This window comes from Baudoinia panamericana, assembly GCF_000338955.1.
Source record: "Baudoinia panamericana UAMH 10762 unplaced genomic scaffold BAUCOscaffold_14, whole genome shotgun sequence".
Taxonomy (NCBI): Eukaryota; Fungi; Ascomycota; class Dothideomycetes; order Mycosphaerellales; family Teratosphaeriaceae; genus Baudoinia; species Baudoinia panamericana.
The window spans coordinates 461,882-481,140 of NW_006911270.1; the positions used below are offsets into that span (position 1 = coordinate 461,882).

General features: G+C 54.0%; 7 protein-coding genes across 7 annotated transcripts; 3 read left to right on the forward strand and 4 right to left on the reverse strand.

The window, feature by feature from the left end:
- The first annotated feature begins 617 nt into the window (after positions 1–617).
- BAUCODRAFT_38860 (uncharacterized protein) lies at positions 618–1,427 on the forward strand. Its single transcript, XM_007682712.1, has one exon. The coding sequence runs from the start codon at positions 1,106–1,108 to the stop codon at positions 1,343–1,345; it is 240 nt and encodes a 79-aa protein (XP_007680902.1). The 5' UTR covers positions 618–1,105; the 3' UTR covers positions 1,346–1,427.
- Positions 1,428–1,462: 35 nt separating this feature from the next.
- On the reverse strand, positions 1,463–3,371 carry BAUCODRAFT_302490 (uncharacterized protein). Its single transcript, XM_007683002.1, has 4 exons — positions 2,994–3,371; positions 2,633–2,932; positions 2,450–2,572; positions 1,463–2,389 (listed from the first exon to the last, which is right to left on the reverse strand). Exons 1-4 carry the CDS (start codon positions 3,205–3,207, stop codon positions 1,824–1,826), a joined length of 1,203 nt encoding a protein of 400 aa, XP_007681192.1. The 5' UTR covers positions 3,208–3,371; the 3' UTR covers positions 1,463–1,823.
- A 1,752-nt stretch (positions 3,372–5,123) lies between these two features.
- Positions 5,124–9,207, forward strand: BAUCODRAFT_116696 (uncharacterized protein). Its single transcript, XM_007683003.1, has 2 exons — positions 5,124–8,202; positions 8,263–9,207. The coding sequence occupies exons 1-2, from the start codon at positions 5,509–5,511 to the stop codon at positions 9,013–9,015; spliced, it is 3,447 nt and encodes a 1,148-aa protein (XP_007681193.1). The 5' UTR covers positions 5,124–5,508; the 3' UTR covers positions 9,016–9,207.
- A 1,162-nt stretch (positions 9,208–10,369) lies between these two features.
- On the reverse strand, positions 10,370–13,099 carry BAUCODRAFT_38864 (uncharacterized protein). Its single transcript, XM_007682713.1, has one exon. It carries the CDS (start codon positions 13,085–13,087, stop codon positions 10,844–10,846), a length of 2,244 nt encoding a protein of 747 aa, XP_007680903.1. The 5' UTR covers positions 13,088–13,099; the 3' UTR covers positions 10,370–10,843.
- A 250-nt stretch (positions 13,100–13,349) lies between these two features.
- BAUCODRAFT_302779 (uncharacterized protein) lies at positions 13,350–14,560 on the forward strand. The gene is made up of 3 exons (XM_007683004.1): positions 13,350–13,404; positions 13,466–13,980; positions 14,046–14,560. The coding sequence occupies exons 1-3, from the start codon at positions 13,390–13,392 to the stop codon at positions 14,299–14,301; spliced, it is 786 nt and encodes a 261-aa protein (XP_007681194.1). The 5' UTR covers positions 13,350–13,389; the 3' UTR covers positions 14,302–14,560.
- Positions 14,561–15,385: 825 nt separating this feature from the next.
- Positions 15,386–17,332, reverse strand: BAUCODRAFT_79531 (uncharacterized protein; the record flags this gene model as incomplete). The annotated part of the gene is made up of 2 exons (XM_007682869.1): positions 15,386–16,366; positions 16,577–17,332. The coding sequence occupies 2 exons, from the start codon at positions 17,330–17,332 to the stop codon at positions 15,386–15,388; spliced, it is 1,737 nt and encodes a 578-aa protein (XP_007681059.1).
- A 329-nt stretch (positions 17,333–17,661) lies between these two features.
- On the reverse strand, positions 17,662–19,246 carry BAUCODRAFT_38871 (uncharacterized protein). Its single transcript, XM_007682714.1, has 2 exons — positions 18,636–19,246; positions 17,662–18,572 (listed from the first exon to the last, which is right to left on the reverse strand). The coding sequence occupies exons 1-2, from the start codon at positions 18,901–18,903 to the stop codon at positions 17,839–17,841; spliced, it is 1,002 nt and encodes a 333-aa protein (XP_007680904.1). The 5' UTR covers positions 18,904–19,246; the 3' UTR covers positions 17,662–17,838.
- Positions 19,247–19,259: the final 13 nt, after the last annotated feature.

The following is a 19,259-nucleotide window of genomic DNA, read 5'->3' on the forward strand; positions in this document are numbered from 1 at the left end:
GCGGTCAGGCTGCTGCGGCCGTGCTGCATGTTGTGCTGACTTGTTCCAGGTTGTCAGTACGGCCATAACCGTAAGCCAGACCATGACGGCGCAGCCTCACGTGAACAATTGTTGGAATTGCGGCATATTCGTAGCTGTGACCTGATTTGGCCAACGCTCGAACCGCACTCACTGAAGCTGCGATCGGCACACCAACTAATCTGAGTAGCTCATTCCATGGCCTCCGGACTCTACTTCACCCGTCTCGATGAGGCTGAGGTAAGACAGGAAGCGTACGGCATGACAGACTCGCTGTGCGGGTTCCGTTCATATCTATAGGACACTTCCTGTGTTGGTGGATGCGACGCGATATCGACGCATTCGGTCAGATGGCTAGATCCCGTAAGAAGCCTGTGATGAGTTGTCGACTTAGTGGTTCGGAGGACATGAGTCGACTGTGCTGATGCATAATGCGGCTGAGTTGAAGAACGAGGCGAAGTCGAAGCCATGGCTTTGCCAAGGCTAAGCCGTAAAGCTGATGCATCCCACGTCAGCATTGTCCCGACACTCCAGACACTTCCTTTCCTGCATCCTCGTGACATTCCGGGGAATGTCGACGATCCACACGATTGTCGTTTGCTGAGCTCACCCTTCTGCAAGAGCAGAATGGATTTCTGACCATTATCAACAACCAGGCAAAACTCTGGTGGTCTACCAATGCAGAAGTAATACGAAAGGCTAGAGTAATGAGTTATGAAGACCTAGAGAGGGCACGAATGCAGCGATGTGCGAAGGACGCCAAGAAGGGGGCTGGAAGGTTCAGAAACGATCGGGGGCCGCGTCCAAACAAAGGACGTCTGACACGGGCGTAGTAGAGGTGCAACCCTAGCATCCTGGTGGTGGACAAGAGTCGGGCTCTCCATCAGGGTGGTCGCGCAAGGGCGAGACCCAAGAGGGCAGAGATGTCCTGAAACCGTGGCGAGCTCCAGTCGCAAGGATGACTTCGCCGAAGCGCCTGAGATCTGCGAAGGTACCCGCCATGTGTACGACTGGAGTGAGGTCCTGGCAACGGGGGAATTTCTATACGAGCATCGCAAAGCTCGGAGCGCCTTAATCGTACCACAAGATGCTGAATATTTTGCTGGTGGAGGCGAGCTCACACCCGAGCACGAAGCACGGCGAGGAGTATGGCCGGGCACCATTCGGTTTGGCAGCATGGAATCGCCGTGAAGCAGTAGTGAAGCAGCTGCCTCACACGGGCAAGGCGGAGGGTCATGGCCAGCATACTGGTGACCGGACACCATTCAGCTGGGCAGTAGACAATGGGGATGAGGCAGTGGTGAAGCTGATCTCAGACTCGCTCTGAATCTCACGTTATGCGCTTTTTGTCAGGGAACCTTCACCATAGGCGTTATGGCTTCGAGCCCGCTCCTTTGCCTACGTTCATAAAATCAAGGCTAGTCATTACTTTGCCAGCGAATCAAGTGAGACCCTGCCTCGCCTACCTCGAGGATCAATACTAAAGTCATGATAGTGCACTAACTAAGGGTGGTTATTAATCTCTATTTAGTACTAAGCCCTAGCGTTAGTAGCTTTTACTGAAAGGTAGTTAAGCCTCTACTTATTACATTTTCATAGCCTCGGTATCGGTTTAAGAAGGCAAGCGAAGCAGGATTCATGTTGCAACTCATTTACGGAAATGTAGAACCAAGCACTGGAGCAGCATAAACAGAACAAACACAGCGACAGGTGCTACACTTCGGCTTACAACAACGCCATCCCACAAGACCCAAGTCATCAGTCATTGTAACAGTCTTGCTTCATCCATAGTTTCCTTGAAATGATTACTTCTTCGCACAATTCTGGATCTGACAGCCACCCATGCTTTGCACAACACTGCACGTCCCGGGACTCGCAGTCGTCGTTGCCGGTTGACCGCCACAGGCCGTGATATGCGTCTTTGGCAGCACCGTCTTGGTATTCGTGAACGTCTTCGTCTGAGTGACGGTGCTGGCCGGTAATATAGTCCATGTATATAGCGTGAACGTCAGCGTGCGCGTCGTGGTGGCTTCGACACTAAGATAGGAGGTGGGCGTAGGTAACGTAACAGTCGAGGTCGAGGTGGAGGTTGTGAAGACGACGTCGGTCTCTGTTGAGGTCGATGTCGTCACTGTAGAGAAAGCGGTCGCAGTGATCGTGGGTGTAGTTGGGGCTGGTTGGTTGCAGGTTGGGGTTTCGGTAGTTGTGGCGTCTTGGCGGGCGAAAATGGGGTTGTGTTGAGGGAGGGCTTGGGCGCGGCGGACGTCCGGGCTTGCGCGCTTCTGCTTTTTCCCTGGCAGGCAGGATAAGGTTGTGGTCGTTGTCGCAATGGTAATCCTCTGACTGGTACGAACGGGCTGCGTAATTGTGACTGAAGTTCAGTCGATTAGCATTTGTCTGGTTGTGCTTTGGGCGCCCTGAGATTGCTTACTCGTGCTAGTGGTCAAGGCCAGCGTCTTCGCTAACACTGTCTTTGTTCCGGTTGCTGTGGTAGCGGTAACAGTCGCCGGCGTGATCGTGGTCGCTGTAGGCTGGATGAGTGTCGAGGTCGAGGCTGGTAAGACACATTAGTTTGAAGTCCTTTGCTTGAACTCAAAGGAGTAGGGCTGCTTACTCGTTGTCGTCACAGCTACAGTGGGTACCGCCACTGTAGTAGTCGAGGTAACTGGTGGTATCGGGATGGACTGAGCAATGGTGAAAGTCTCGACGAGGCTGAAGCCTTGGATGTACGTTGCTGGAATGTTTGGGAGAATAGTACAGGTAACAGGCGCGCCAGGAACCAAGCTCGTAGCAGGTACATTTGAGAAAGGAAACACATCCGTACTCGGTTGGGAAGAGCTGGTGCTATAGGTGCCCGTCGCGGTAACTTGGTTGGCCTGTCCAACGAAATAGAAGACACAAACAGCAGTGAAGCCTACCAAGGTAAAGGTACAATTAGCAAATGTCTTAGTAGTATTTGCATTAGGGTCTTGTACCTTGGTTGTCGGGTCCACATATACCAAGAGCCTGATTACCATCAGTATCGTAGGTTTCCTCGTAATAAGCAAATATGGCATTCGGGTTGGTGAAGTCGAAGGTGCAACCGTTTTTAGAGTTGGTCCAGACTTCCGAGCACTGAGCAGCGACGAGGCTTGTAAGAGCGGAAATGATCAGAGCAGCAGCCGCTGCTGAAGCACGATGAAAGAGCATCTTGATGGCAACCGGAGGAGTAAGGAGAGTGAAGATGAATGCGAGACGTTATGCCTGCCTTTCAGCCTCATAAGATCTCTTCGTACACTGGCCGTAGCCTCACATTGCTATCTTCGCCGGGTCGCATCCCCCCGGGACTTGAACGCCGCAGGCAGCCACAATTGCCTTCTCATGGAGTGCGGGGATCATAACCACCACTGACTACACGTTCTGTAGCGATGTAGCAGCCAAAGTCGCACAAGAGCTCGAATAAGACGAGGGCTAGCCAAGGGACAAGCGGCTACTGACCAGTTTTTTATGGACGTGGCGTAGCTGAAGATGCCTACAGCATGATGCATATTGGATCTATTGGATCCATCTACCACACATGCGCAGTAGTGGTAGCTCGCTAAGAGAAGGGTCAGCGCCTGGCCCGATGAATGGGCATAGGGTATGCGATAGGGCCGACGTACCGACTCACCGTTTGGGAGGCTGGGGCGCGCCTTACTTTCCTGGTTTCGAGGGGGAAACGAACGTTCATCCGTTGCTCGCATCATGCATGTTGATAGATATCAAGGCTCGCTGCGAGATGCCCATCATCTGTGAGTAAGCGTGTTCTAAATGGCAAGATCTGACTGACGAACGGACGTTGTTCGATTGATCTTACAGAAGCTGCGGTTCTTCCGGATAAACGAGATTCCTGATACCCTTGCACGGGACAGCTGGATGAGTTTCGAAGTGGCTTACGCGAGGGGGTTCTAGCCTCCCAAAGCACGACCGCTTATTCTACCTGTTAGATCCAGCGTTCTGATCAGCCGCAGCACCACGACCCTGGACGACTGACAGGTGATCTCGAAAACAATATGCCAAGCTCGTAGTGCCGCCGTTGTTCGTCAAGCCTTGTTCGCACTAACAAGCTTTTGCTGCAAGCGGAAACTTTAACCATATAGAACAATCTACGACACCACAAAGATCCTTGACCAAATTGCTGCGGAGCAGACTTTACACAAAGGCCAGACTTTCACGTTGTGACTAGCTGTATGTTAGCATGTCGCCGACATCACCGCGCAATATAGGATCCTAAATTGTGCAGCTCTTATTCGATGAGCTGTGAATGGTGTATCGCTGCGCGTGAAACCGACACATATGCAGCGCAGTACTGCATCATATTGTGCCGAATCAGAAGCGTGCGAGTTGTGTCAGAACAAGGGAGCTTTGCCACAATACATTGCCCTATACGGCCTAGACGATTAATGACTACCTTACCTTATTAGCGAAGATGCCTGACGCTTAACTAAATACGATATGGTCGCTCAGAAGCGGGGCACCACATTGGCATACATGTACTGTAGTAAGCGACAACGCGATCAACAGTCCATAATTCGTGTAACGCAGCGAGTAATGCAAGGAGGGATGGACGTAGAGCGCTACCAGTCTGCATGTTGTATAACTTCGTTGCCGCGACTTCACGTGGTCGAAGTTTGAAATGTCGCTCGCGACGTAGTGTGGCTCGCTACACTCGGGGGCATGTTAAAGATGAGACAGCTTTGTCCCCTTGCAGCTGTGCGGCCCAGGATGGTTGTCCGCGAACATCTGAAGACCCTAAGTCTTTGTCGAATATTGTGGCGAAGTGCGACGGAGCGAGGTCCTGCAGCACTCAGCCTAACGGACGGACGGGATGTTGGTAAATCGATATCCTAGGTAAACAGTGACGCTTGCCTCGTATTAACGAACGGCTGTGTTCGAGCCCATTGGAGAAGTAGAAGTTCCCTTTCCTACTACCAAGTAGACGTACAAACCATGGCCTTTTCATAGCAGCTAAGTGTTGCTTCCAGGTACTCTGCACTGCTGCTCTGGTCGGTAAACCCAAGTATCAACCCGCGCTTGTCTGACGACGCCGCGGCTTGATCCTCTTATCAAGTCAAGAAGCAGTTCCTGGCATTGTTGGTATGATACTTGTTCTTTGCCTCATTGTGCACGAGCACAGCGTAAGGAAGACCAGCATCGTATGTCTGCGCGATATACTGTACGGAGTGGTCGGAGGGATTGATTAGGATTGGGAGCTTGGACGCGTCGCCGTGAAGCTCGGGTGTCTCGAGCGTCATCGAATTCCGGGTTATTGATTGAAGAGCGATTACTTGAACAGCGCGGTCCCATTTATGTAGCGAACAAGCACAGTGCGGCAAAGAAAGAACGGTCTGGCGACGAGAGCGTTCGTGAAATGGGACGATGACACGCCGAACGACGCCATAACCTCGCAGCAAGTCAATACCGTCCATCGGCTTACACTCAGCCCATGGAACAGTCATAACGGTGTTGACGATGGCCTACCTAGCACCCATACATCGTCCGTCCTCTGTCCGTCACGCCATCAACCTTTCCTTCCTGTCACCAACATCGTCGGATCTGATCGTCGCCAAAGCCAACCGCCTTGAGATTTATAGCCCCAATCCGCACCAACCGGACCAGCTCTCCCTTCAATACACCCGATCACTCTACGGCAAGGTCACGCTACTCCACAAGCTTCGCCCGGCAACATCGCAGACCGACCATCTCTTCGTAGGCACCGACCACTACCATTACTTCACCCTCTCATGGGACGCCTCCACCAAGCAACTGCGCACGGAGAAGAGCTATGTCGACATCGCCGAGAAGAGCGCGAGAGACAGTCAAACAGGCGACAGAGTGCACATTGACCCCACTAGCCGTTTCTTAAGCTTGGAGTGCTACGAAGGCGTTATCAACGTCCTACCCATTGCCCACGCGGGCAAGGGCAAACGGAAGGCAGCCGATAATGAGATCGGCGAGCTTCAAGACCCCATACCTGTGCGCATACCCGAGCTCTTCGTGCGAAGTACATGTTTTGTGCACAAACGGCAGGCAGGATCGAAACTGGCGAACCCGGAGCTAGCGGTGTTATGGGAGGACAGTACGAACAAGGTCCGGTTAAAGGTCCGCGAACTTGAGTTCACACCTTCACTACGGCCAGCGGAAGAACCACCGACCGCAGAGCTAGAGAAGGGAAAGGATGCACAAGGCGAGATCGAGCTTGGCGCAAGTCACCTCATCCCTCTACCACCGCCGATGTACGGTATGCTCGTTGTGGGTGAGACGAGGATTGCCTACGTAGACGAGTGGGAGTATCGGATCACAGACACGCAACCGCTGGACGAAGCGACGATTTTTGTGGCGTGGTGCGCAGTGGATGAGCAGCGGTATGTGCTCGCGGATGATTATGGGAAATTGTATCTGCTGTTCGTGCTGCAAAACAACACCGGTGAGTATGCAGGTCATCGGCTCGACATACTGGGCCAAACGAGCAGGGCGAATACTCTGGTCTACCTTGACGCAGGGCGGATCTTCGTGGGCAGCCATCAGGGCGACAGCCAGGTAATACAGATCTCAGAGCAAAGCATGGAGGTGGTACAGACGTTTGCAAACATTGCGCCGATACTGGACTTCACAATCATGGACATGGGCAATCGCTCGTCCGACGCGCCCGTAAACGAGTTCTCCTCCGGCCAAGCACGCATTGTGACGGGCTCGGGCGCTTACAAAGACGGCAGTCTGCGAAGCGTACGATCTGGTGTCGGATTGGAAGACGTTGGCAGTATCGGTGAGATGGGAGCCCCTGTCTCCGCCATGTTCAGTCTACGAAGCTCGCCGGAATCGCACTTCGTCGACACGCTGGTCGTCGGCTTCGTAAGCTACACTCGCGTCTTCCGCTTCGACGTGGACGGTGAGGTGGAAGAAGTCGATCACTTGGGCGGATTCGAATTGGCGGCCGCTTCGCTGTACGCGGGCAACACTTCGGATGGCCGCATCGTGCAGGTCACGGGCTCCGCTGTCATTGTTTCGCATACAGAAACCCGGACGATTACGAGCAGCTGGAGTCTGCCGGATGGAAGGTCGATCACGGCGGTTGCGGCAGAGGGTGATAGCCTGCTTGTCTCTATCGGTGGCGCGGAGCTCGTGGTGCTCGATCTCAGCAACGTAAGCAGCGAGAGACTGGAGGCACGCACGCGGAGAACCTTCGAAAGCGAGGAGCAAGTCTCTTGCATTGCTCTGTCCAAGGCGGTTCGGGACGTATGTGTCGTCGGTTTCTGGCAGGAGAGTAGAGTCGCCTTCCTCTCTCTGCACGATCTGCAACCAATCGCCACCGAGAGAGTAGCGGACTCTTTCGATACATCCGCCGTTCCACGCAGTGTGGTCCTAGCCAACATCCTGCAAGATGCACCACCAACTCTCTTCGTCGGATTAGCAGATGGCAATGTGGTCACATACACTGTCCAATCCCCGCAGCAACCCTTTACATCACGGAAAAGCACCATCCTCGGCACACAGCAGGCTAACTTCACCCTCCTGCCTCGTGGAGACGGAGTGCTCGATAACGTCTTCGCGACCTGCGAGCATCCTTCCCTCATCTACGGGCAAGAAGGACGAACAGTGTACTCAGCCGTCACGGCGGAGACGGCACAGAGTATCTGCTCTTTCGACAGCGAAGCCTACTCAGGCGCGATTGCGATTGCAACAGAGGAAGGGGAGTTGAAGTTGGCGATGGTCGATGAGGAGCGGACGACGCATGTTCAGACTCTTCGGGTTGGAGAGACAGTCCGAAGGATCGCTTACTCGACCGAGCTGAAAGCGTTCGGGCTGGGAACGATCAAGCGTGTCCTCCGTGCGGGCGTAGAAGAAGTCACCAGTTCTTTCAAGTTGGTGGATGAGGTAGCGTTTCAGGAGCTTCACACTGTTGCACTGAATGAAGATGAGCTGGTGGAATGCGTAATGCGATGTCAATTAGACGACGGCAGTGGGACGGGCGAGACCGCGGAGCGATTCGTGGTGGGCACGGCGTATCTGGATGATGCGCCGCAGCAGCAAACGAAGGGACGGATATTGGTTCTTGAGGTTACCGAGGAGCGGCGGTTGAAGGTGGTGGCGGAGTTAGGGCTGAAGGGTGCGTGTCGGTGCCTTGCGGTGGTGCTCGGGAGGATTGTGGCGGCTTTGGTGAAGACGGTAAGCAGATGCTGACTCCAAGTCATTTGGTGACCTTGCTAACAAACGTCATGTCCTTAGGTCGTCATCTACGCCCTGGAATACCAGACCCCTTCCCACCCCTTCCTCGTTAAGAAAGCCGCCTACCGCACCTCCACCGCACCCATCGACATCTGCGTCACAGGCTCCACCATCGCCGTTACCGACCTGATGAAGTCCGTCTCACTTGTCTCATACAAACCTGGTCGAGGCGGCGTGCCCGACACGCTGTCAGAAATTGCGCGACATTACGAGACACTTTGGGGCACTGCGATCGCAAACGTCGCCGAGAATACCTACCTCGAGGCTGACGCTGAAGGTAACCTTGTGGTCCTACAGCACGAAGTTAACGGATACAGCGACGAGGATCGACGCCGCTTAAGGCCCGTGAGCGAGATGTTACTGGGGGAAATGGTGAATCGCATCCGCTCCATCTCTGTCCAACCTACTGCTACCGCCGTCGTCGTGCCTCGCGCTTTCCTTGCAACAGTGGAAGGAAGCATATACCTCTTCGCGCTGATATCACCCGGCAAACAGGACCTGCTTATGCGACTGCAGGCATTACTTGCAGAACGGGTGAAATCTCCGGGCCATGTACCTTTTGCCAAATGGCGAGGTTTTAGAAGTCAAGTCAGAGACATGGGAGGCGAAGGGCCTACGAGATTTGTCGATGGGGAGTTGGTGGAGCGGTATTTGGAGGCGCCGGTGGAGGTGCAAGTAGATGTTGCGAGTGAGCTGGGAAGGGAGGTTGAGGAGTTGAGGGGCATGGTTGAGGGGCTGAGGAGGATGCATTGAGGTGCTCTTCGCACTAGACTAACTGGAAATGATGTCGTTACGAAAGTGACGAAACTGTTACTCAACGATGCTATGGCGTAGATCGATGTCTCCAATCAGCGAATATGGGATATGGTAGCCTATTAGAGGAGAGAGGCCAAAGCCCGGCGCATTTGGTTTGTTCATATATTTTGGAAAATCTTACATTGCCAGAAATTGCACAATCGTGACATGTCGAGTTTCACAACTCGATTTGGTTGATTAGTGTAGTGGTTATCACTCCGGATTTTGATTGCTCTGGAAGCCCAGTTCTGGGTGACCTGACTCAAATCTTCCGGCAACCCCGGTGTAAGTGCTCTTCCTGTTACAAGGCAGCACTGTACGCATCGCTGACTGTCTTGTTGATAGTCGAACCCGGGATCGACCTGTGAATCACACCTTTTTTTATTGTTCCTTTTCTACGAAAGATGGTCGCAAATATTTGTTGTACATACAGCTGCTCGAAGGATTGCCTAAAGCACAGCTTACCGCGTATCCCTCCGTAGGCTTCCATCAATGAGATATGAGTATTCATATCAGTGTCGATACGAGACTCTGCACCAGTACTTCCACAACGACGATTGATATGGTCTCTGACTCTTCATATGGCCGATCATTCCACTCACTTATTGCAAACCTCAACTCTACCACCTGCTCAACCAGCATACGTTCTCCGAGGCCATACCGCGCAAATCCACTCGGTCCGCTTTTGGAGACACAATCTTCGATTGATCACTGGAGACGCAGAAGGCTGGGTCGTGTTATGGAACGTGCCAAGTAAGCGACCTGTAGCAGTATGGAAACCGCATGAGGGTAGCATATTAGGTCTCGGTCATTGGGACGACGACAAGATAATCACGCAAGTCACTCGCAAAGCCCCCATGTTCGTGCTGACATGTCAACAGGCACGGGAGGGACAACCAGCTCAAGGTCTGGCGGATGGGAGAGTTTGAAGAAGCTGAATCCTCAAAAACGCTGCCCATCGACGATGCACAAGCTGGAAGGAAGAAGCCGGCCCTGCTCCATTCGCTAGCAGTGAACGCATTGAACTTCTGCTGCTTTGCTATGTGCGAAGGGAAAGGCGAAGGCCAAGACGGAGCAGGTAGGGGCATCCTTGTGGCAGTACCCGGTGTGCAAGATGGCAGCATTGCGATCAGTGCATTACCCAGCGAAGAACGATTCGCCACCATACCGAACCCTAGAGATGTCAAGACAGGCATGTTAATGGCAGTCGGCTTGCATTGGAGCAACGATCAACTTCTCGTCATGGCAGGCTACGAGAGTGGCATCGTCTGCGTCTTCAAGCAGGACGCTTCTGGCAAGCTCTGGCGGCCAGTGTACGGTCACAAAGCACACACTCAGCCCGTCCTCTCACAAGCGGTTGCACCCGACCTCGGGTGCTTCTTCACTTCCTCGGCAGATGCCATCATTGCTCGCCACTCGTTCGCATCAGGCACTGGACAGACGCAAACTATTCAAACCAAGCATTCCGGCCAGCAATCTATATCCGTTCGTTCGGATGAAAGAATCTTCGCCACGGCTGGCTGGGATGGCCGCGTGCGCGTCTACTCGACCAAGACAATGAAGGAGCTCGCGGTGTTGAAATGGCACAAGGAGGGATGCTACGGACTGGCTTTTGCAACTGTTCACGACTACTCCAACGAACCGGCCGCCGACGACGACCCGGTTACCAAGCGAGGACTTACTGTATCAGAGCACAGAGTACAGAGAGCGAAAGACACGCACTGGCTCGCGGCCGGAAGCAAAGATGGCAAAGTGTCGCTCTGGGATATTTACTGAGAGTCAACGCTTATCCAAGGTTGAACTCTGAGACTCCGCCCATCGCTCTCATCTTCTCCCGCATCTTACGCTTGGCGTCCGCCTCGTCCACAGCTGCACCGGTATCCGCGTCATCATCTGTCCTTGAACGCTTGACAGTAGCACTTGCAGCCCTCGGTCGCGCCTTAGTGGTCGATTTGCCCGGCCTTTGTCCAGGCACACCTATATTTGCTGGCTTGTCCCGCAGCGCGAACGCCTTGGCGAGGTGACCGAGGTGAAGCTGTTGCATGTCGAAGATACCTCGCTCCGCAGACACATGCGTAGCGTACGCTCTTACATGGCTTTGGTACGCTCGGCGAGCTTGCTCGAGGTGTTTAGGATGCTCAAGCGCCCACCGTTCAACGTCCAGCTGCCACTCGGTTGCTGCCTCTGCCCAGCTTTTGGCCGAGACAATGCCAGTAGCCGGCGAGAAGCCCTTCTTCAGCAGCTCGTCCGCTTCATGCCGAGTCAGTGTCCTCGGTCGGCCTTCCTTGAGAATGTTGATGTACCCTTCCTCGCAGCCTGGCGTCAAGAACACCATGGCCCTACCATCCTTGCCGGCACGTGCTGTACGGCCGATTCGGTGGAGATGGTCATCTTTGCTGGCGGGCGGATCGTACTCAATTACCAAGTCGATATTGGGCACATCAAGGCCTCGGGAGAAGACATCCGTAGCCATCAACACTGCAGGCTGAGCGCAGTCGCTGAATGCTTTGAGCGTGCTGGTCCTGGTCGCTTGGTGAAGCGAGCCGTGTAGACGGAATACTCTAACTTCATTGTCTTTGCCAGAGAAGGTGCCTCGACCCTCCGTGTGACTTTCAGCGATGGTCTGGCCCTGAGGTATACTCGGTTTCGTGTTTCGAAATTCTGATCCTTTAGTATTCACTGCTGGGTTCGCCACGTTCTCGCTTAGAGTCGGCTGCGAGGCGCCGCGAGTCAGAACCTCGAAGTGGAAGTCCACACTGTCAGCTGCATCGATGAAAACAATGCTTTTCATGACAGATCCTTTCCGCTTGAACGTTTGCTTGAGTAGGGCGACTAGAGTGACAAGGCGCTGCTTTGCGGGCACGATAGCATAGCCCTGTCTGAGCTGGGCTGGCGCAGAGAACGCCTGGACTTGTGATGCTACATCGGTATTGCCGGCAGCTTCATCAGCACCCACTGCAATCGACACTGGCTGCTTGAGTGCAATTGATTGCAGCTGCTCAACGTCCGCCTTCAGCGTGGCCGAGCAGAGCACTGTGGTTCGCTTTTCGGGCAAGCCCGCAATTGGTGGCTCGAGGGCTTTGCGAGCTCGCATATTGAGAGCGCCAATGATCCTTTGAAGGTCTTTCTCGAAGCCTAGCTCCATTAACCGGTCACCCTCGTCGAGAACAAGCCAGCGCACCTTGCCCAAATCCAGCACGTCAGTGCTGTTGACGTGGTCCGCAAGCCTGCCGGGAGTGGCAACGAGGATATTGAGACCTTTTCGTAACCGAGCCTTCTCGGACTTCTTCTTCTCACCACCAATGACCGTGCTAGTAATGACCCATGGGCAGCATGACAGCAGGCTCTCTAGAACTGTGCTGATTTGCTTGCTGAGCTCTCGAGTCGGCGCCAGGATGATTGCAAATAAGCCACTCTCTCGGGTGAAATTCTGGCCGGCTGCTTTCATCTGCTTCGAGATTTGCATGATGCGGTTTACAATGGGCAAAAGGTACGCCAAGGTCTTTCCGGAGCCGGTCTCGGCCTGTAAGAAAGCATCCGTGTCGTCTGCGCATAGTTGCTGTATCGCCTTACGTTGGATGGCAGTGGGCGCCTTGATATTGAGCTTTCTCTGAAGATGGCTAGCGAGCGTAGTGGAAAGACCCAGGCCCGTGAAAGAGGACAAGACGTCCGCCTCCGGAGCATTTGATGGCTCTATCGGTACTTCTTCTCCGTTTGAAGGCTTTTCGACAGGCTTGGTTGAAGAGACAGGATTGTATGTAAAGAGTGATGAGATGACCTCTCTCTTGAGCGAATTTGAAGCTACGTGGTTTCCTTCGGATTGCTTTTGTCGCTTTGCTGGCCGCAAGTCGCTTTCTCCACGATCTGATGCTTGGAAGTTGACGATTCCAGCAGCTTTTTGCCGTCCATACGCCGCGGCCTTCTTCGCCGTTAGTCTATCTTTCCAGTGACCACCTTTGAAAGTGGTGTGGTTGATTGTGAAGGCGTCTGTCGGGATGTCAAAGTTGACCAAAAGCCCGTCGTCTGCCATGTTGTCTCCGCTAGGTTGTTTGATGGAGATCCTTCGGTCTTCTTTCAAAAATACATTAAGCGATACCGACAGCGCTCCCTGACTCGCGTGCATCGGCGGTTGTGAGGTTGTAGCGCCGATCATACATCACTGGCGCTGGGAGCTCTCAATGCTTGCTTGTTGCTGCTTCATCTCGCCCACCAATACCAATACTCTAGGACGCTTAACCAGACAGTCTGCTACAGGATCGCATTGCATTGCATTTGATTCCGGTATCAAGACTCATAACAAGCAGGCGTTGAGCCTGCACCTACTCGCCCATCATGTCCGGCGCAGGCGTATGACATGCCCTCCTTATCTCAGTTCGGTGCCCGACTAATTCAGCTGGATGTTCTGTAGGACCGCGAGCCCGTCTTTCCTACCCGTCAATCACTTGGGGCCATGAAGTCCAAACTCAAAGGCGCACAAACTGGCCACGACTTGCTAAAGCGCAAATCTGAAGCCCTCACCAAGCGCTTTCGCGAAATCACCCGCCGCATCGACGAAGCCAAGCGTAAGATGGGTCGTGTCATGCAGATCGCTGCTTTCTCCCTCGCTGAAGTCACCTACGCCGTCGGTAACTCTCAGATTGGCTATCAAATCACGGAGAGTGTGCGACAGGCCAAGTTCAGAGTACGGACCAGACAAGAGAACGTCAGCGGTGTGTTTCTGCCGCAGTTTGAGAGCTTCCAACAAGAGGGCGTCGACAGTGGGTTTGGCATGACCGGATTGGGCAAGGGTGGACAGCAAGTGCAGAAGTGTAGGGACACGTATACCAGGGCGGTGGAGACGCTGGTAGAGTTGGCGAGCTTGCAGACCGCTTTCGTCATTCTGGATGAGGTGATTAAGGTGGTGAACCGCAGAGTGAATGCTATGTATGTCTGCGAAACGCAAGATCAGTCCAGCTTGCGAAGCCGCCGGCTGACCTTACCTCCTGCAGCGAACACGTCATTATCCCACGCACCGAAAACACGATCAAATACATCAACTCTGAGCTTGACGAACTGGATCGAGAAGAGTTTTTCCGGCTTAAGAAAGTCAAGGGTGTCAAAGAACGCGCGGCCGCGACTGAAGAGGAGGCAAGGAAGAAGCAGGCACGGCGCGAAAGCGATAAGGAGAACCAACAAGCTAACGGTGAGGACGGCGAGACGAAGAACGTGCTTGGCGATGAAGGTGACGAGGACGTCATCTTTTGATGTGTTTTGCTCACGCATACTGCCACAGGTCCTGATTTAAATCAAACCCGGCGCTCCAATCTGTGCTCAGAACATCCTCCCATTCACTCGGCGGTGTCGGCAGTCGGGTATAAAGTGCTGGGTCCACCGGCACCGTTGGTACCATTGACTCATCGCTACCGCCCCGACTTGGAGGCTCATTCAGTGCAGATCCAGCTGTTCTGGTCACTTCCGCGGTAGGTCGCGCGCTCCCTAGCGGCCTCCTCCAGTTCAGACCAGCTTTGCAGTAAGAACATGGTAACTCCACCACGACTCTGTGATCGCCCCAGACCACCGTCCAGCAATAGCCTTGCCTAACGGCTTGCGAGCACTTCTCGATTGGTAGGAACTCGCCGTGCCCGCATGAACACCAGATGAGTTGTTGTATGCACATGGTTCTTCGTTTGCCACTTCGGCCTTACGGTTCGCTTAGTCTTGTCCTCCCGTCAGATGATTGCTGAAGGTCGGAAATAGCAGGAAGTGGCTGAATGCCGTAAGCAAGGCAACGAGAAGAATGAGGATCGCAACCAGGAATGCGTAGAACAGTGGTTTCTTATGTGGTTTGCGCGATGACAAATATTGAGTGGATGGCAGATTCGTACGAGGACGCGCCACAGTTAGCGGTGCGTAATCTGTGCAGGCAGCAAACGCTCAACACGGCGTATATTAGAATGTGGAAGCTCGGTAATATGCTCGTTTAGGGATACGGATCGATATTTACCATGGGGGACGTTGAATTCTGCTGACCATCACCGTCGTCTAAGCAAATGCTTGCCGTTAATGACCACTCCATAACCAGATATCATGTCTCAGTCGGATCGACCAAGACGAACATCTTCGCTCAGATGTACACCGTCTGCGTCGCCATCACCGTCACGGTTGCTGTATACACCAACACATCAACAGCCTCATTCATCTGATGTGTGACGGACAGCGAAGGCGAGGTCGACGGCGCCGTTGCAGCGCTTGAAGGAGAGAGTATCCTTGCAGCCGTGTTCGCTGATCTGATAATGTCGGCGGCCTGAGGCGCGGTGTCAGCATGCCGGAAAACTAATGATTGGACGGGTCAGGGAACCTTTTCTGCAATGCCGTACACCACCGCCTGCAGATGTGCTGCCGGTAACATCGGTATGATGCTTGCATCGACCACTCGCAGGTTGGACGTCCCATACACGAGCAGCTCTGGCGAAGCTACACCGCCAAGCGCCAGCGGCATCATCGCATTAGTGCCCGCCGGATGGTACTCTGTCTGCATGTTTGCAGCAATGTACTGCAGAAGCTGCTCATCAGTGGCATCTGGAGGCGGATACTGCTGGATCGGATTCATGGCGGCTAGGCTGTTCGTTGCAATCAGTCGTTCGTTGAAGCGTAGAGCCGCAAGCAAGACTTGCGCATCGATAGGGTTGCTGCCGTATCTCGGATCTATGACTGGTGGATCGAAAGGATTGGATGAATTTAGGGCGATTGTGCCGCGACTCAAAGGCCGCATGTTTGCTACCGTCAGTGCACCGTCATTGGCGTTTATGATTTCGTAGCCAGCTCGCGTCGGATCTGCAAGCGCGTCGACGAGCAGAGTCAGCTGCTCTGCGTAGCCAGCGCTGACTGTTGGATCGGTGTTGACGGGGAGGTACTGCCCAGCGCTCTGCAACGATGCGGCATAAGCTATGGCGTTCGAGCCATTTGTGATGAATGGCAGCGATGGAAAAGCAACACCATCAAACGCAGCAGTAGTCATTGGGCCAGTTTGATTCGCCCAGTAGTCGGTCCAAGCATCATTCGCGAACGTGGAATTGGTGAAGAAGTCAAGCGGCGTTGTTATGTTGGAGTTATTGTAAGGATACCACGCCCAGACTTGCCCATGGTCGTGCAAATTACTGCCGACGTCGGGCAGGTCCACATTGACTGGTATGCGAAGCGCCCGCAGGGCTACAGCCGGACCGATACCGCTCAACATCAGCAGCTGAGGGCTGTGGAGCGCACCGGCAGCCATTATTACCTCGCGACTTGCCGTTATCTGTTGGCTTGATGTCTCTGCATTGCTCGCAAACTCTACACCCATCGCTCGTACAAGGCCAGCCTGTCGTCGTGCTACAGCTGCTGACTGCCGTGGTGCGATGGTACGTTTGATGGCACGCCAAGCGGTATCGAGGATGCCACTCATACGCCGTACACGCTGAGTCGGAGCGTCTGTGATATCCAGAGTAGTTCCGCCCCCAAAGATGCCACCTGGCACGCCTGCAGAATCGCCTTGACCGACGGACATACCCTCCGACGTCATGGCAGTCTCATTGGAATCGGTGCCGCGGCCCTCAAATATGATCTGGGTGACTGCCTGTCCCGTGGTAACGTACAGGTTCGGTCGTAGGACAAACGGATCAAAGTAGCCCTTGCGCGCTGTTGCCCGCATCTCCTCGACAGGGTCAAGGCTGAGCGGTAAGAAGCTAGCCCCTGCAATGAGACCTTCATTGGGGTCGTATGCGGTTGGGACACCTAGCTGATTCAGTCCGCTGAAGAGGTCTGCTGAGCTGGTCCAGAAATAGTGAGGAAAGCTAACGTTGATCGGTCCACTGGTTCCATGGACGCTCATGTCTGCCTCAATCGAGTACTCTTCGGAGAGCTCAACTGACGACAGTGGCGTGTAGGTCTCACTCCGCATGAAGTAAGGTAGCATATCCTGCCACGACCACTCAGGGTTGCCGAGCTGCACGAAGTTCTCCCAGTCGCCGATTTCGCCTCGACTCCAGAGCATGCCGTTAATCAGGCTGCCGCCACCAAGCCCACGGCCTTGGGGGAGACTGCGCGGAGCGCCATTCAGGTGAGCTTGCGGTACTGTGGACAGGTTCCAGTCATAGATGGTGCCGATGCCGTTTCCGATCATGCCTGGCACCTCCACGAACAGCTCTCCATTATCAGCAGGTCCAGCTTCAAGCAGAAGAACTTTGACGGTCGGATCTTCGGATAATCGGCTAGCGACTGTCAGACCAGCAACACCGCCGCCTACGACTATGTACATTTCAGTGAGCAGTCGACGGTTAGCCGAAGCAGGGGGTTTACGCTCACCAATGTAGTCATACTCCGGGAGTAGCGGCGAATTAAGAGGCAGCGCGTACAAAGTACGAGGCAAAAGTAGCAGAGCGGAAAGTATTAGCACAGACATCATCGTTTACTCGCAAAGAACAGGATGAAACGAGTGACATGCGCAGACAAGAACGCGCCCGGATATCATCCTAAGCGCGCATGGACGCGACGTGAAGTGTCGACTGCGGGCGGTCCACGCTGCCGGATGCGGTGAGGTAACGCGTCGGGTGAATGCACGACATGAAGTCGTACAGGAGCAAGCGAGCGAAGGTGCCGGTCTGACAGCGCGGTAGGGTCCGCTCGCCGCACCAGAAACGGCAGGAACGTTGCACGGAAAGCTCGTACCACAGTCATTAGTATTATCTTATGCCGATGCCGCAATGGCCTCACAGTGTTCAGCCCACAACGCCGCGCTAACACACAAAAAGATGCCATCCAGTACTAGGCGTGGTCCAGCTTCGACATCCGCACATCGCTTAATTCGTGCCGCATCACATCCTTGACGTTCACTGAATCCAGCTCATGCGTCTCCCGCTCTTGGACTTGAACCTTGCTCTTCTTCATGCTTTCGTATCGCTCCATGAAGCTCTGCATGTGTGCTGGCTTTTGGCTTCCCAGTGTCTTTAGACTGGCACGCTTGCTGTAGCCTTCGCGGGAGCTGAAGGCCGAGTCGACGGCTGAAAGCGTCGAGGCTGCCCGAGCTGGTGGCGGCGGCCTGAAGGAATATTCGTCGTGGTCGAGAGGAAGCTTGTACATGAGCTTCGGCCTAGCGTGCCTTTGCTGCTCTTTGCGGAGCAGGATGAGTGCGGCACATAATGCGAAGAAGAGCGGAAGGCCTAGTCCGCAGCCGAGAGCGGCCATATCTGTGTCCGTATACTGCTTGCTTGTGTCTAAAAGCGCCGGTGACGGAGACGGACAAGAGGTCACGGTCTTCTCGGCCACGACCGCTGATGTTGAAGACGTCAGGGAATGGGAGGACGTCGAAGATGTGGTGGGAAGAGCTGACGAGATAATGGCTGCGAGTTGAGTCGGTCGGAGCTGCAGTGCGTTTCCGCCGGACATGGTGAAGGTGTCGCCGTTGGTCTGACAGCCAGTACTGTTCGCCCCGCATGCAAAAGTGTTCGATTCCGACGCGCTAGAGCATGGTGATATCGCTATCGAGCCGGTCGGGCTTTCTGCAGAGCATTGTCAACCAGGTTAGCGGCGTACGCCCAGCTCTCGCTACGCTCTACACGCACCTGGTTTGCAATATCTGGGGCATGCTGAGCTTTCCCACGTAGCATCCGTACAAGACGACCTGCTCACGATGCCGCCCGCGTAGCAAAGACCGTTGTCCAAGCAGAGGGAGTTCGCTGGACAGCATGCTGATACTGTTCCATTACTGCCGCATGGAATGTCGTCGGAAATCGTCTGTCCATCAGGATAGTAGCAGATTTGAGATGCTGTGGTTGTAATTAGAAGGAAGGCCGCCGAAAGGGCGCGGCGTGCGCTGTAAGAAAGTGGCATCGGCGCGGTAGACAGAAGAATAAATTACAACTAGAGATGATTAAAACATGAATCTTGACCGTAAGGCTCTGGTCTGGGACAGAGAATATGCATCACCGTCGAAAGCATGTGCGGGTACTTGGAAGATCCTCATGTCTGGGTTCGGACTCCTGGAGTCAATGAGATTGTGTGGCTGCTGTCTACTATCCCGAAACGGATCGGTCCAACGGTTGACACTGGACTTGACCGCGAACGCAAGCCACGAAGCTATTGTGATGGGCGCGACGTGTTGTCGAGGCTCGTGGAGGTTAAGATTCAGAGTTGTGTCGAACTGTACGATGTAGGTTGGCATGGTAGTTTACAGAGGTAGAAGAAGT

Bases quoted from the DNA above. Each gene is read 5' to 3' on its own strand.
- BAUCODRAFT_38860 (XM_007682712.1), top strand. From the start codon at position 1,106: ATGCTGAATATTTTGCTGGTGGAGGCGAGCTCACACCCGAGCACGAAG.
- BAUCODRAFT_302490 (XM_007683002.1), bottom strand. From the start codon at position 3,207: ATGCTCTTTCATCGTGCTTCAGCAGCGGCTGCTGCTCTGATCATTTCC. The intron at 2,573-2,632 runs GTAAGCAGCCCT...GTGTCTTACCAG, and splicing joins TGTAGCTGTGACGACAACGA to CCTCGACCTCGACACTCATC. The intron at 2,390-2,449 runs GTAAGCAATCTC...ACTGAACTTCAG, and splicing joins GGCCTTGACCACTAGCACGA to TCACAATTACGCAGCCCGTT.
- BAUCODRAFT_116696 (XM_007683003.1), top strand. From the start codon at position 5,509: ATGGCCTACCTAGCACCCATACATCGTCCGTCCTCTGTCCGTCACGCC. The intron at 8,203-8,262 runs GTAAGCAGATGC...TCATGTCCTTAG, and splicing joins TGGCGGCTTTGGTGAAGACG to GTCGTCATCTACGCCCTGGA.
- BAUCODRAFT_38864 (XM_007682713.1), bottom strand. From the start codon at position 13,087: ATGGCAGACGACGGGCTTTTGGTCAACTTTGACATCCCGACAGACGCC.
- BAUCODRAFT_302779 (XM_007683004.1), top strand. The intron at 13,981-14,045 runs GTATGTCTGCGA...TACCTCCTGCAG, and splicing joins AACCGCAGAGTGAATGCTAT to CGAACACGTCATTATCCCAC.
- BAUCODRAFT_38871 (XM_007682714.1), bottom strand. From the start codon at position 18,903: ATGCCACTTTCTTACAGCGCACGCCGCGCCCTTTCGGCGGCCTTCCTT. The intron at 18,573-18,635 runs GTGCGTGTAGAG...AATGCTCTGCAG, and splicing joins CCCCAGATATTGCAAACCAG to AAAGCCCGACCGGCTCGATA.